At 50.3% G+C, this 13,114-nt stretch overlaps 1 protein-coding gene across 2 annotated transcripts in view; it reads right to left on the reverse strand.

Annotated features, from left to right (window-relative positions):
- LTBP1 (latent transforming growth factor beta binding protein 1) overlaps positions 1-11,776 on the reverse strand; it is a 534,628-nt gene extending 522,852 nt beyond the window's left edge. Inside the window, exon 1 of one of the 2 annotated variants that reach the window (XM_077283013.1) lies at positions 11,272-11,776. In XM_077283013.1, coding sequence (XP_077139128.1) covers positions 11,272-11,639 — 368 coding nt within the window. In that variant the 5' untranslated portion in view covers positions 11,640-11,776. The remainder of the gene's footprint in view (positions 1-11,271) is intronic. The other variant, XM_077283014.1, reaches the window with a different exon arrangement.
- Positions 11,777-13,114: the final 1,338 nt, after the last annotated feature.

The following is a 13,114-nucleotide window of genomic DNA, read 5'->3' on the forward strand; positions in this document are numbered from 1 at the left end:
GAGTGGTTGCAGTAGTCTCCACCCTGCCCTGCATATAGCAGTAGTATTAGTAGCAGTGGTAACATGAGTGGTCGCAGTAGTCTCCCCCTGCCCGGCATATAGCAGTAGTATTAGTAGTAGTGATAACATGAGTGGTCGCAGTAGTCTCCCCCTGCCCTGCATATAGCAGTAGTATTGGTAGCAGCGATAACATAGTGGTCGCAGTAGTCTCCCCCCTGCCCTGCATATAGCAGTAGTATTAGTAGCAGCGGTAACATGAGTGGTCGCAGTAGTCTCCCCCCTGCCCTGCATATAGCAGTAGTATTAGTAGCAGTGGTAACATGAGTGGTCGCAGTAGTCTCCCCCCTGCCCTGCATATAGCAATAGTATTAGTAGCAGTGATAACATGAGTGGTTGCAGTAGTCTCCACCCTGCCCTGCATATAGCAGTAGTATTAGTAGCAGTGGTAACATGAGTGGTCGCAGTAGTCTCCCCCTGCCCGGCATATAGCAGTAGTATTAGTAGTAGTGATAACATGAGTGGTCGCAGTAGTCTCCCCTGCCCTGCATATAGCAGTAGTATTAGTAGCAGCGGTAACATGAGTGGTCGCAGTAGTCTCCCCCCTGCCCTGCATATAGCAGTAGTATTAGTAGCAGTGGTAACATGAGTGGTCGCAGTAGTCTCCCCCTGCCCGGCATATAGCAGTAGTATTAGCAGTAGTGATAACATGAGTGGTCGCAGTAGTCTCCCCCTGCCCTGCATATAGCAGTAGTATTAGTAGCAGCGGTAACATGAGTGGTCGCAGTAGTCTCCACCCTGCCCTGCATATAGCAGTAGTATTAGTAGCAGTGGTAACATGAGTGGTCGCAGTAGTCTCCCCCTGCCCGGCATATAGCAGTAGTATTAGCAGTAGTGATAACATGAGTGGTCGCAGTAGTCTCCCCCTGCCCTGCATATAGCAGTAGTATTGGTAGCAGCGATAACATAGTGGTCGCAGTAGTCTCCCCCCTGCCCGGCATATAGCAGTAGTATTGGTAGCAGCGATAACATAGTGGTCGCAGTAGTCTCCCCCCTGCCCGGCATATAGCAGTAATATTAGTAGCAGTGATAACATGAGTGGTCGCAGTAGTCTCAGCAGTAGTCTCCCCCCTGCCCTGCATATAGCAGTAGTATTAGTAGCAGTGGTAACATGAGTGGTCGCAGTATTCTCCCCCTGCCCTGCATATAGCAGTAGTATTAGTAGTGATAACATGAGTGGTCGCAGTAGTCTCCCCCCTGCCCTGCATATAGCAGTAGTATTAGTAGCAGTGGTAACATGAGTGGTCGCAGTAGTCTCCCCCCTGCCCTGCATATAGCAGTAGTATTGGTAGCAGCGATAACATAGTGGTCGCAGTAGTCTCCCCCTGCCCGGCATATAGCAGTAGTATTAGTAGCAGCGGTAACATGAGTGGTCGCAGTAGTCTCCCCCCTGCCCTGCATATAGCAGTAGTATTAGTAGCAGTGGTAACATGAGTGGTCGCAGTAGTCTCCCCCCTGCCCTGCATATAGCAGTAGTATTAGTAGCAGCGGTAACATGAGTGGTCGCAGTAGTCTCCCCCCTGCCCTGCATATAGCAGTAGTATTAGTAGCAGCGGTAACATAAGTGGTCGCAGTAGTCTCCCCCCTGCCCTGCATATAGCAGTAATATTAGTAGCAGCGGTAACATGAGTGGTCGCAGTAGTCTCCCCCCTGCCCTGCATATAGTAGTAGTATTAGTAGCAGTGGTAACGTGAGTGGTCTCAGTAGTCTCCCCCTGCCCTGCATATAGCAGTAGTATTAGTAGCAGCGGTAACATGAGTGGTCGCAGTAGTCTCCCCCCTGCCCTGCATATAGCAGTAGTATTAGTAGCAGTGGTAACATGAGTGGTCGCAGTAGTCTCCCCCCTGCCCTGCATATAGCAGTAATATTAGTAGCAGCGGTAACATGAGTGGTCGCAGTAGTCTCCCCCCTGCCCTGCATATAGCAATAGTATTAGTAGCAGTGGTAACATGAGTGGTCGCAGTAGTCTCCCCCCTGCCCTGCATATAGCAGTAGTATTAGTAGCAGCGGTAACATGAGTGGTCGCAGTAGTCTCCCCCCTGCCCTGCATATAGCAGTAATATTAGTAGCAGTGGTAACATGAGTGGTCGCAGTAGTCTCCCCCCTGCCCTGCATATAGCAGTAATATTAGTAGCAGTGGTAACATGAGTGGTCGCAGTAGTCTCCCCCCTGCCCTGCATATAGCAGTAGTATTAGTAGCAGCGGTAACATGAGTGGTCGCAGTAGTCTCCCCCCTGCCCTGCATATAGCAGTAGTATTAGTAGCAGCGGTAACATGAGTGGTCGCAGTAGTCTCCCCCCTGCCCTGCATATAGCAGTAGCATTAGTATCGTTGATAACATGAGTGGTCGCAGTAGTCTCCCCCCTGCCCTGCATATAGCAGTAGTATTAGTAGCAGCGGTAACATGAGTGGTCGCAGTAGTCTCCCCCCTGCCCTGCATATAGCAGTAGTATTAGTAGCAGCGGTAACATGAGTGTTCGCAGTAGTCTCCCCCCTGCCCTGCATATAGCAGTAATATTAGTAGCAGCGGTAACATGAGTGGTCGCAGTAGTCTCCCCCCAGCCCTGCATATAGCAGTAGTATTAGTAGCAGCGGTAACATGAGTGGTCGCAGTAGTCTCCCCCCTGCCCTGCATATAGCAGTAGCATTAGTATCGTTGATAACATGAGTGGTCGCAGTAGTCTCCCCCCTGCCCTGCATATAGCAGTAGTATTGGTAGCAGCGATAACATAGTGGTTGCAGTAGTCTCCCCCCTGCCCTGCATATAGCAGTAGTATTAGTAGCAGCGGTAACATGAGTGGTCGCAGTAGTCTCCCCCCTGCCCTGCATATAGCAGTAGTATTAGTAGCAGCGGTAACATGAGTGGTCGCAGTAGTCTCCCCCCTGCCCTGCATATAGCAGTAATATTAGTAGCAGCGGTAACATGAGTGGTCGCAGTAGTCTCCCCCCTGCCCTGCATATAGCAGTAGTATTAGTAGCAGCGGTAACATGAGTGGTCGCAGTAGTCTCCCCCCTGCCCTGCATATAGCAGTAGCATTAGTATCGTTGATAACATGAGTGGTCGCAGTAGTCTCCCCCCTGCCCTGCATATAGCAGTAGTATTAGTAGTAGTGATAACATGAGTGGTCGCAGTAGTCTCCCCCTGCCCGGCATATAGCAGTAGTATTAGTAGCAGTGGTAACATGAGTGGTCGCAGTAGTCTCCCCCCTGCCCGCCATATAGCAGTAGTATTAGTAGTAGTGATAACATGAGTGGTCGCAGTAGTCTCCCCCTGCCCGGCATATAGCAGTAATATTGGTAGTAGAGGTAACATGAGTGGTCGCAGTAGTCTCCCCCTGCCCGGCATATAGCAGTAGTATTAGTAGCAGCGGTAACATAGTGGTCGCAGTAGTCTCCCCCCTGCCCTGCATATAGCAGTAGTATTAGTAGCAGCGGTAACATGAGTGGTCGCAGTAGTCTCCCCCCTGCCCGCCATATAGCAGTAGTATTAGTAGTAGTGATAACATGAGTGGTCGCAGTAGTCTCCCCCTGCCCGGCATATAGCAGTAATATTGGTAGTAGTGGTAACATGAGTGGTCGCAGTAGTCTCCCCCCTGCCCTGCATATAGCAGTAGTATTAGTAGCAGCGGTAACATGAGTGGTCGCAGTAGTCTCCCCCCTGCCCGCCATATAGCAGTAGTATTAGTAGTAGTGATAACATGAGTGGTCGCAGTAGTCTCCCCCTGCCCGGCATATAGCAGTAATATTGGTAGTAGTGGTAACATGAGTGGTCGCAGTAGTCTCCCCCTGCCCGGCATATAGCAGTAGTATTAGTAGTGGTAACATGAGTGGTCGCAGTAGTCTCCCCCTGCCCGCCATATAGCAGTAGTATTAGTAGCAGTGATAACATAAGTGGTCGCAGTAGTCTCCCCCTGCCCGCCATATAGCAGTAGTATTAGTAGTAGTGATAACATGAATGGTCGCAGTAGTCTCCCCCTGCCCTGCATATAGCAGTAGTATTAGTAGTAGTGATAACATGAGTGGTCGCAGTAGTCTCCCCCCTCCCCCTGCCCGCCATATAGCAGTAGTATTAGTAGCAGTGGTAACATGAGTGGTCGCAGTAGTCTCCCCCCTGCCCTGCATATAGCAGTAGTATTAGTAGTGGTAACATGAGTGGTCGCAGTAGTCTCCCCCTGCCCGCCATATAGCAGTAGTATTAGTAGCAGTGATAACATAAGTGGTTGCAGTAGTCTCCCCCTGCCCGCCATATAGCAGTAGTATTAGTAGTAGTGATAACATGAATGGTCGCAGTAGTCTCCCCCTGCCCGCCATATAGCAGTAGTATTAGTAGTAGTGATAACATAGTGGTCGCAGTAGTCTCCCCCTGCCCTGCATATAGCAGTAGTATTAGTAGTAGTGATAACATGAGTGGTCGCAGTAGTCTCCCCCCTCCCCCTGCCCGCCATATAGCAGTAGTATTAGTAGCAGTGGTAACATGAGTGGTCGCAGTAGTCTCCCCCTGCCCGGCGTATAGCAGTAGTATTAGTAGCAGCGGTAACATGAGTGGTCGCAGTAGTCTCCCCCTGCCCGGCATATAGCAGTAGTATTAGTAGTGGTAACATGAGTGGTCGCAGTAGTCTCCCCCTGCCCGCCATATAGCAGTAGTATTAGTAGCAGTGATAACATAAGTGGTCGCAGTAGTCTCCCCCTGCCCGCCATATAGCAGTAGTATTAGTAGTAGTGATAACATAGTGGTCGCAGTAGTCTCCCCCTGCCCTGCATATAGCAGTAGTATTAGTAGTAGTGATAACATGAGTGGTCGCAGTAGTCTCCCCCTCCCCCTGCCCGCCATATAGCAGTAGTATTAGTAGCAGTGGTAACATGAGTGGTCGCAGTAGTCTCCCCCCTGCCCTGCATATAGCAGTAATATTAGTAGCAGCGGTAACATGAGTGGTCGCAGTAGTCTCCCCCCTGCCCTGCATATAGCAGTAGTATTAGTAGCAGCGGTAACATGAGTGGTCGCAGTAGTCTCCCCCCTGCCCTGCATATAGCAGTAGCATTAGTATCGTTGATAACATGAGTGGTCGCAGTAGTCTCCCCCCTGCCCTGCATATAGCAGTAGTATTAGTAGCAGCGGTAACATGAGTGGTCGCAGTAGTCTCCCCCCTGCCCTGCATATAGCAGTAGTATTAGTAGCAGCGGTAACATGAGTGGTCGCAGTAGTCTCCCCCCTGCCCTGCATATAGCAGTAATATTAGTAGCAGCGGTAACATGAGTGGTCGCAGTAGTCTCCCCCCAGCCCTGCATACAGCAGTAGTATTAGTAGCAGCGGTAACATGAGTGGTCGCAGTAGTCTCCCCCCTGCCCTGCATATAGCAGTAGCATTAGTATCGTTGATAACATGAGTGGTCGCAGTAGTCTCCCCCCTGCCCTGCATATAGCAGTAGTATTGGTAGCAGCGATAACATAGTGGTCGCAGTAGTCTCCCCCCTGCCCTGCATATAGCAGTAGTATTAGTAGCAGCGGTAACATGAGTGGTCGCAGTAGTCTCCCCCCTGCCCTGCATATAGCAGTAATATTAGTAGCAGCGGTAACATGAGTGGTCGCAGTAGTCTCCCCCCTGCCCTGCATATAGCAGTAGTATTAGTAGCAGCGGTAACATGAGTGGTCGCAGTAGTCTCCCCCCTGCCCTGCATATAGCAGTAGTATTAGTAGCAGCGGTAACATGAGTGGTCGCAGTAGTCTCCCCCCTGCCCTGCATATAGCAGTAATATTAGTAGCAGCGGTAACATGAGTGGTCGCAGTAGTCTCCCCCCTGCCCTGCATATAGCAGTAGTATTAGTAGCAGCGGTAACATGAGTGGTCGCAGTAGTCTCCCCCCTGCCCTGCATATAGCAGTAGCATTAGTATCGTTGATAACATGAGTGGTCGCAGTAGTCTCCCCCCTGCCCTGCATATAGCAGTAGTATTAGTAGCAGCGGTAACATGAGTGGTCGCAGTAGTCTCCCCCTGCCCGGCATATAGCAGTAGTAGTAGTGGTAACATGAGTGGTCGCAGTAGTCTCCCCCCTGCCCGCCATATAGCAGTAGTATTAGTAGTAGTGATAACATGAGTGGTCGCAGTAGTCTCCCCCCTGCTCGCCATATAGCAGTAGTATTAGTAGTAGTGATAACAGGAGTGGTCGCAGTAGTCTCCCCCTGCCCGGCATATAGCAGTAGTATTAGTAGCAGTGGTAACATGAGTGGTCGCAGTAGTCTCCCCCCTGCCCGCCATATAGCAGTAATATTAGTAGTAGTGATAACATGAGTGGTCGCAGTAGTCTCCCCCTGCCCTGCATATAGCAGTAGTATTGGTAGCAGCGATAACATAGTGGTCGCAGTAGTCTCCCCCCTGCCCGGCATATAGCAGTAGTATTGGTAGCAGCGATAACATAGTGGTCGCAGTAGTCTCCCCCCTGCCCGGCATATAGCAGTAATATTAGTAGCAGTGATAACATGAGTGGTCGCAGTAGTCTCCCCCTGCCCTGCATATAGCAGTAGTATTAGTAGCAGTGATAACATGAGTGGTCGCAGTAGTCTCCCCCCTGCCCTGCATATAGCAGTAGTATTAGTAGCAGCGGTAACATGAGTGGTCGCAGTAGTCTCCCCCCTGCCCTGCATATAGCAGTAGTATTAGTAGCAGTGGTAACATGAGTGGTCGCAGTAGTCTCCCCCTGCCCGGCATATAGCAGTAGTATTAGCAGTAGTGATAACATGAGTGGTCGCAGTAGTCTCCCCCTGCCCGGCATATAGCAGTAGTATTAGTAGCAGCGGTAACATGAGTGGTCGCAGTAGTCTCCACCCTGCCCTGCATATAGCAGTAGTATTAGTAGCAGTGGTAACATGAGTGGTCGCAGTAGTCTCCCCCTGCCCGGCATATAGCAGTAGTATTAGCAGTAGTGATAACATGAGTGGTCGCAGTAGTCTCCCCCTGCCCTGCATATAGCAGTAGTATTGGTAGCAGCGATAACATAGTGGTCGCAGTAGTCTCCCCCCTGCCCGGCATATAGCAGTAGTATTGGTAGCAGCGATAACATAGTGGTCGCAGTAGTCTCCCCCCTGCCCGGCATATAGCAGTAATATTAGTAGCAGTGATAACATGAGTGGTCGCAGTAGTCTCAGCAGTAGTCTCCCCCCTGCCCTGCATATAGCAGTAGTATTAGTAGCAGTGGTAACATGAGTGGTCGCAGTATTCTCCCCCTGCCCTGCATATAGCAGTAGTATTAGTAGTGATAACATGAGTGGTCGCAGTAGTCTCCCCCCTGCCCTGCATATAGCAGTAGTATTAGTAGCAGTGGTAACATGAGTGGTCGCAGTAGTCTCCCCCCTGCCCTGCATATAGCAGTAGTATTGGTAGCAGCGATAACATAGTGGTCGCAGTAGTCTCCCCCTGCCCGGCATATAGCAGTAGTATTAGTAGCAGCGGTAACATGAGTGGTCGCAGTAGTCTCCCCCCTGCCCTGCATATAGCAGTAGTATTAGTAGCAGTGGTAACATGAGTGGTCGCAGTAGTCTCCCCCCTGCCCTGCATATAGCAGTAGTATTAGTAGCAGCGGTAACATGAGTGGTCGCAGTAGTCTCCCCCCTGCCCTGCATATAGTAGTAGTATTAGTAGCAGTGGTAACGTGAGTGGTCTCAGTAGTCTCCCCCTGCCCTGCATATAGCAGTAGTATTAGTAGCAGCGGTAACATGAGTGGTCGCAGTAGTCTCCCCCCTGCCCTGCATATAGCAGTAGTATTAGTAGCAGTGGTAACATGAGTGGTCGCAGTAGTCTCCCCCCTGCCCTGCATATAGCAGTAATATTAGTAGCAGCGGTAACATGAGTGGTCGCAGTAGTCTCCCCCCTGCCCTGCATATAGCAATAGTATTAGTAGCAGTGGTAACATGAGTGGTCGCAGTAGTCTCCCCCCTGCCCTGCATATAGCAGTAGTATTAGTAGCAGCGGTAACATGAGTGGTCGCAGTAGTCTCCCCCCTGCCCTGCATATAGCAGTAATATTAGTAGCAGTGGTAACATGAGTGGTCGCAGTAGTCTCCCCCCTGCCCTGCATATAGCAGTAATATTAGTAGCAGTGGTAACATGAGTGGTCGCAGTAGTCTCCCCCCTGCCCTGCATATAGCAGTAGTATTAGTAGCAGCGGTAACATGAGTGGTCGCAGTAGTCTCCCCCCTGCCCTGCATATAGCAGTAATATTAGTAGCAGCGGTAACATGAGTGGTCGCAGTAGTCTCCCCCCTGCCCTGCATATAGCAGTAGTATTAGTAGCAGCGGTAACATGAGTGGTCGCAGTAGTCTCCCCCCTGCCCTGCATATAGCAGTAGCATTAGTATCGTTGATAACATGAGTGGTCGCAGTAGTCTCCCCCCTGCCCTGCATATAGCAGTAGTATTAGTAGCAGCGGTAACATGAGTGGTCGCAGTAGTCTCCCCCCTGCCCTGCATATAGCAGTAGTATTAGTAGCAGCGGTAACATGAGTGTTCGCAGTAGTCTCCCCCCTGCCCTGCATATAGCAGTAATATTAGTAGCAGCGGTAACATGAGTGGTCGCAGTAGTCTCCCCCCAGCCCTGCATATAGCAGTAGTATTAGTAGCAGCGGTAACATGAGTGGTCGCAGTAGTCTCCCCCCTGCCCTGCATATAGCAGTAGCATTAGTATCGTTGATAACATGAGTGGTCGCAGTAGTCTCCCCCCTGCCCTGCATATAGCAGTAGTATTGGTAGCAGCGATAACATAGTGGTTGCAGTAGTCTCCCCCCTGCCCTGCATATAGCAGTAGTATTAGTAGCAGCGGTAACATGAGTGGTCGCAGTAGTCTCCCCCCTGCCCTGCATATAGCAGTAGTATTAGTAGCAGCGGTAACATGAGTGGTCGCAGTAGTCTCCCCCCTGCCCTGCATATAGCAGTAATATTAGTAGCAGCGGTAACATGAGTGGTCGCAGTAGTCTCCCCCCTGCCCTGCATATAGCAGTAGTATTAGTAGCAGCGGTAACATGAGTGGTCGCAGTAGTCTCCCCCCTGCCCTGCATATAGCAGTAGCATTAGTATCGTTGATAACATGAGTGGTCGCAGTAGTCTCCCCCCTGCCCTGCATATAGCAGTAGTATTAGTAGCAGCGGTAACATGAGTGGTCGCAGTAGTCTCCCCCTGCCCGGCATATAGCAGTAGTAGTAGTGGTAACATGAGTGGTCGCAGTAGTCTCCCCCCTGCCCGCCATATAGCAGTAGTATTAGTAGTAGTGATAACATGAGTGGTCACAGTAGTCTCCCCCCTGCTCGCCATATAGCAGTAGTATTAGTAGTAGTGATAACATGAGTGGTCGCAGTAGTCTCCCCCTGCCCGGCATATAGCAGTAGTATTAGTAGCAGTGGTAACATGAGTGGTCGCAGTAGTCTCCCCCCTGCCCGCCATATAGCAGTAGTATTAGTAGTAGTGATAACATGAGTGGTCGCAGTAGTCTCCCCCTGCCCGGCATATAGCAGTAATATTGGTAGTAGTGGTAACATGAGTGGTCGCAGTAGTCTCCCCCTGCCCGGCATATAGCAGTAGTATTAGTAGCAGCGGTAACATGAGTGGTCGCAGTAGTCTCCCCCCTGCCCGCCATATAGCAGTAGTATTAGTAGTAGTGATAACATGAGTGGTCGCAGTAGTCTCCCCCTGCCCGGCATATAGCAGTAATATTGGTAGTAGTGGTAACATGAGTGGTCGCAGTAGTCTCCCCCCTGCCCTGCATATAGCAGTAGTATTAGTAGCAGCGGTAACATGAGTGGTCGCAGTAGTCTCCCCCCTGCCCGCCATATAGCAGTAGTATTAGTAGTAGTGATAACATGAGTGGTCGCAGTAGTCTCCCCCTGCCCGGCATATAGCAGTAATATTGGTAGTAGTGGTAACATGAGTGGTCGCAGTAGTCTCCCCCTGCCCGGCATATAGCAGTAGTATTAGTAGTGGTAACATGAGTGGTCGCAGTAGTCTCCCCCTGCCCGCCATATAGCAGTAGTATTAGTAGCAGTGATAACATAAGTGGTCGCAGTAGTCTCCCCCTGCCCGCCATATAGCAGTAGTATTAGTAGTAGTGATAACATGAATGGTCGCAGTAGTCTCCCCCTGCCCTGCATATAGCAGTAGTATTAGTAGTAGTGATAACATGAGTGGTCGCAGTAGTCTCCCCCCTCCCCCTGCCCGCCATATAGCAGTAGTATTAGTAGCAGTGGTAACATGAGTGGTCGCAGTAGTCTCCCCCCTGCCCTGCATATAGCAGTAGTATTAGTAGTGGTAACATGAGTGGTCGCAGTAGTCTCCCCCTGCCCGCCATATAGCAGTAGTATTAGTAGCAGTGATAACATAAGTGGTTGCAGTAGTCTCCCCCTGCCCGCCATATAGCAGTAGTATTAGTAGTAGTGATAACATGAATGGTCGCAGTAGTCTCCCCCTGCCCGCCATATAGCAGTAGTATTAGTAGTAGTGATAACATAGTGGTCGCAGTAGTCTCCCCCTGCCCTGCATATAGCAGTAGTATTAGTAGTAGTGATAACATGAGTGGTCGCAGTAGTCTCCCCCCTCCCCCTGCCCGCCATATAGCAGTAGTATTAGTAGCAGTGGTAACATGAGTGGTCGCAGTAGTCTCCCCCTGCCCGGCGTATAGCAGTAGTATTAGTAGCAGCGGTAACATGAGTGGTCGCAGTAGTCTCCCCCTGCCCGGCATATAGCAGTAGTATTAGTAGTGGTAACATGAGTGGTCGCAGTAGTCTCCCCCTGCCCGCCATATAGCAGTAGTATTAGTAGTAGTGATAACATGAATGGTCGCAGTAGTCTCCCCCTGCCCGCCATATAGCAGTAGTATTAGTAGTAGTGATAACATAGTGGTCGCAGTAGTCTCCCCCTGCCCTGCATATAGCAGTAGTATTAGTAGTAGTGATAACATGAGTGGTCGCAGTAGTCTCCCCCTCCCCCTGCCCGCCATATAGCAGTAGTATTAGTAGCAGTGGTAACATGAGTGGTCGCAGTAGTCTCCCCCTGCCCGGCGTATAGCAGTAGTATTAGTAGCAGCGGTAACATAATGGTCGCAGTAGTCTCCCCCTGCCCGGCATATAGCAGTAGTATTAGTAGCAGTGATAACATGAGTGGTCGCAGTAGTCTCCCCCTGCCCGGCATATAGCAGTAGTATTAGTAGCAGCGGTAACATAGTGGTCGCAGCAGTCTCACCCCTGCATGTGCAGCTTGTGCTGTAGCCCGAGGCTCCGCGCTCCGTCCGTCTGCCCGCCGCTCCGGGAGTACTGGCGGCTCTGGGTGCTGACAGCCGCGGCCGCCGCCTTCTCTGCTGTGAGGGGCTGCGGTCTCTGCACCACAGTCGGGCTGGAGACTCCGCTCACCCTGCGGCTCCGCTCCTGGGCACTGCTGCTGCTCACCACAATGGTGCTCCTGCCCACAGGCACAGGTTGCTGCCGGTAGATGCCCGGGGGTCCTGGGTGCACCACGTACGTGATCCTCCTGACTCGCTCGATGTTGGCCAGCACAGCAGATGCTGAGAGCAGAGCGCACAGTGCGGCTCCCCACCTGTTGTACGGAGCCATGGATGAGCAGTGGTCGCAGCGCTACAGTATAGGGGAGCTGCAGCCGGCGGCACTGCGGGGGGACTGCGCCGTCCTTCCCTTCTCGTCTGCTCTGCCCGCCGCCTCCTCCTCCACTGCTGCTCCTGCTCTTCAGCCAAGTAAAGAAACTCCTCCGTCCCAGGAAAACTTCAGCAGGAGCAGTTGTGTGGAGCTAATAGGCATGAGTGGAAGTGGAGGGAAAGAAGGGAAGGGATAAAGGGGTCTATCTGCTCCAGGACAAGGGGACAGAGGAGAGAGGGAAAGGAGGAGGAGGAGGAGTGTAGGGGGCAGATCAGGGGCTTCTACAAGGAGCTGCCAGTGCCTATACACACGAGTGCGGCTTCACTGCTCAGTGCAGGGTGGGCTGCCAGTCACCCCCTCACTGCTGACCGCAGACCCCGGGGCACTGGAGGGATAACCCTGCGTGTCACACAGTATATGTACAGTATTACACTGGATATCACACTGGAGGTATATACAGTATGCACTGGAGGTATATACAGCATCACACTGGAGGTATATACAATATTACACTGGAGGTATATACAGCATCACACTGGAGGTATACACAATATTACACTGGATATCACACTGGAGGTATATACAGTATGCACTGGAGGTATATACAGTATGCACTGGAGGTATATACAGTATGCACTGGAGGTATATACAATATTACACTGGATATCACACAGCATCACACTGGAGGTATACACAGTATTACACTGGAGGTATATACAGCATCACACTGGAGGTATATACAATATTACACTGGAGGTATATACAATATTACACTGGAGGTATATACAGCATCACACTGGAGGTATACACAATATTACACTGGAGGTATATACAATATTACACTGGAGGTATATACAATATTACACTGGAGGTATATACAATATTACACTGGAGGTATATACAGCATCACACTGGAGGTATACACAATATTACACTGGATATCACACTGGAGGTATATACAGTATGCACTGGAGGTATATACAGTATGCACTGGAGGTATATACAGTATGCACTGGAGGTATATACAATATTACACTGGATATCACACAGCATCACACTGGAGGTATACACAGTATTACACTGGAGGTATATACAGCATCACACTGGAGGTATATACAATATTACACTGGAGGTATATACAATATTACACTGGAGGTATATACAGCATCACACTGGAGGTATACACAATATTACACTGGAGGTATATACAATATTACACTGGAGGTATATACAATATTACACTGGAGGTATATACAATATTACACTGGAGGTATATACAGTATTACACTGGAGGTATATACAGCATCACTGGAGGTATACACAGTATTACACTGGAGGTATATACAGCATCACACTGGAGGTATATACAGCATCACACTGGGGGTATATACAGTATTACACTGGAGGTATATACAGTATTACACTGGAGGTATATA

The sequence above is a fragment of the Ranitomeya variabilis genome, chromosome 2 (genome assembly GCF_051348905.1).
Source record: "Ranitomeya variabilis isolate aRanVar5 chromosome 2, aRanVar5.hap1, whole genome shotgun sequence".
NCBI lineage: Eukaryota > Metazoa > Chordata > Amphibia > Anura > Dendrobatidae > Ranitomeya > Ranitomeya variabilis.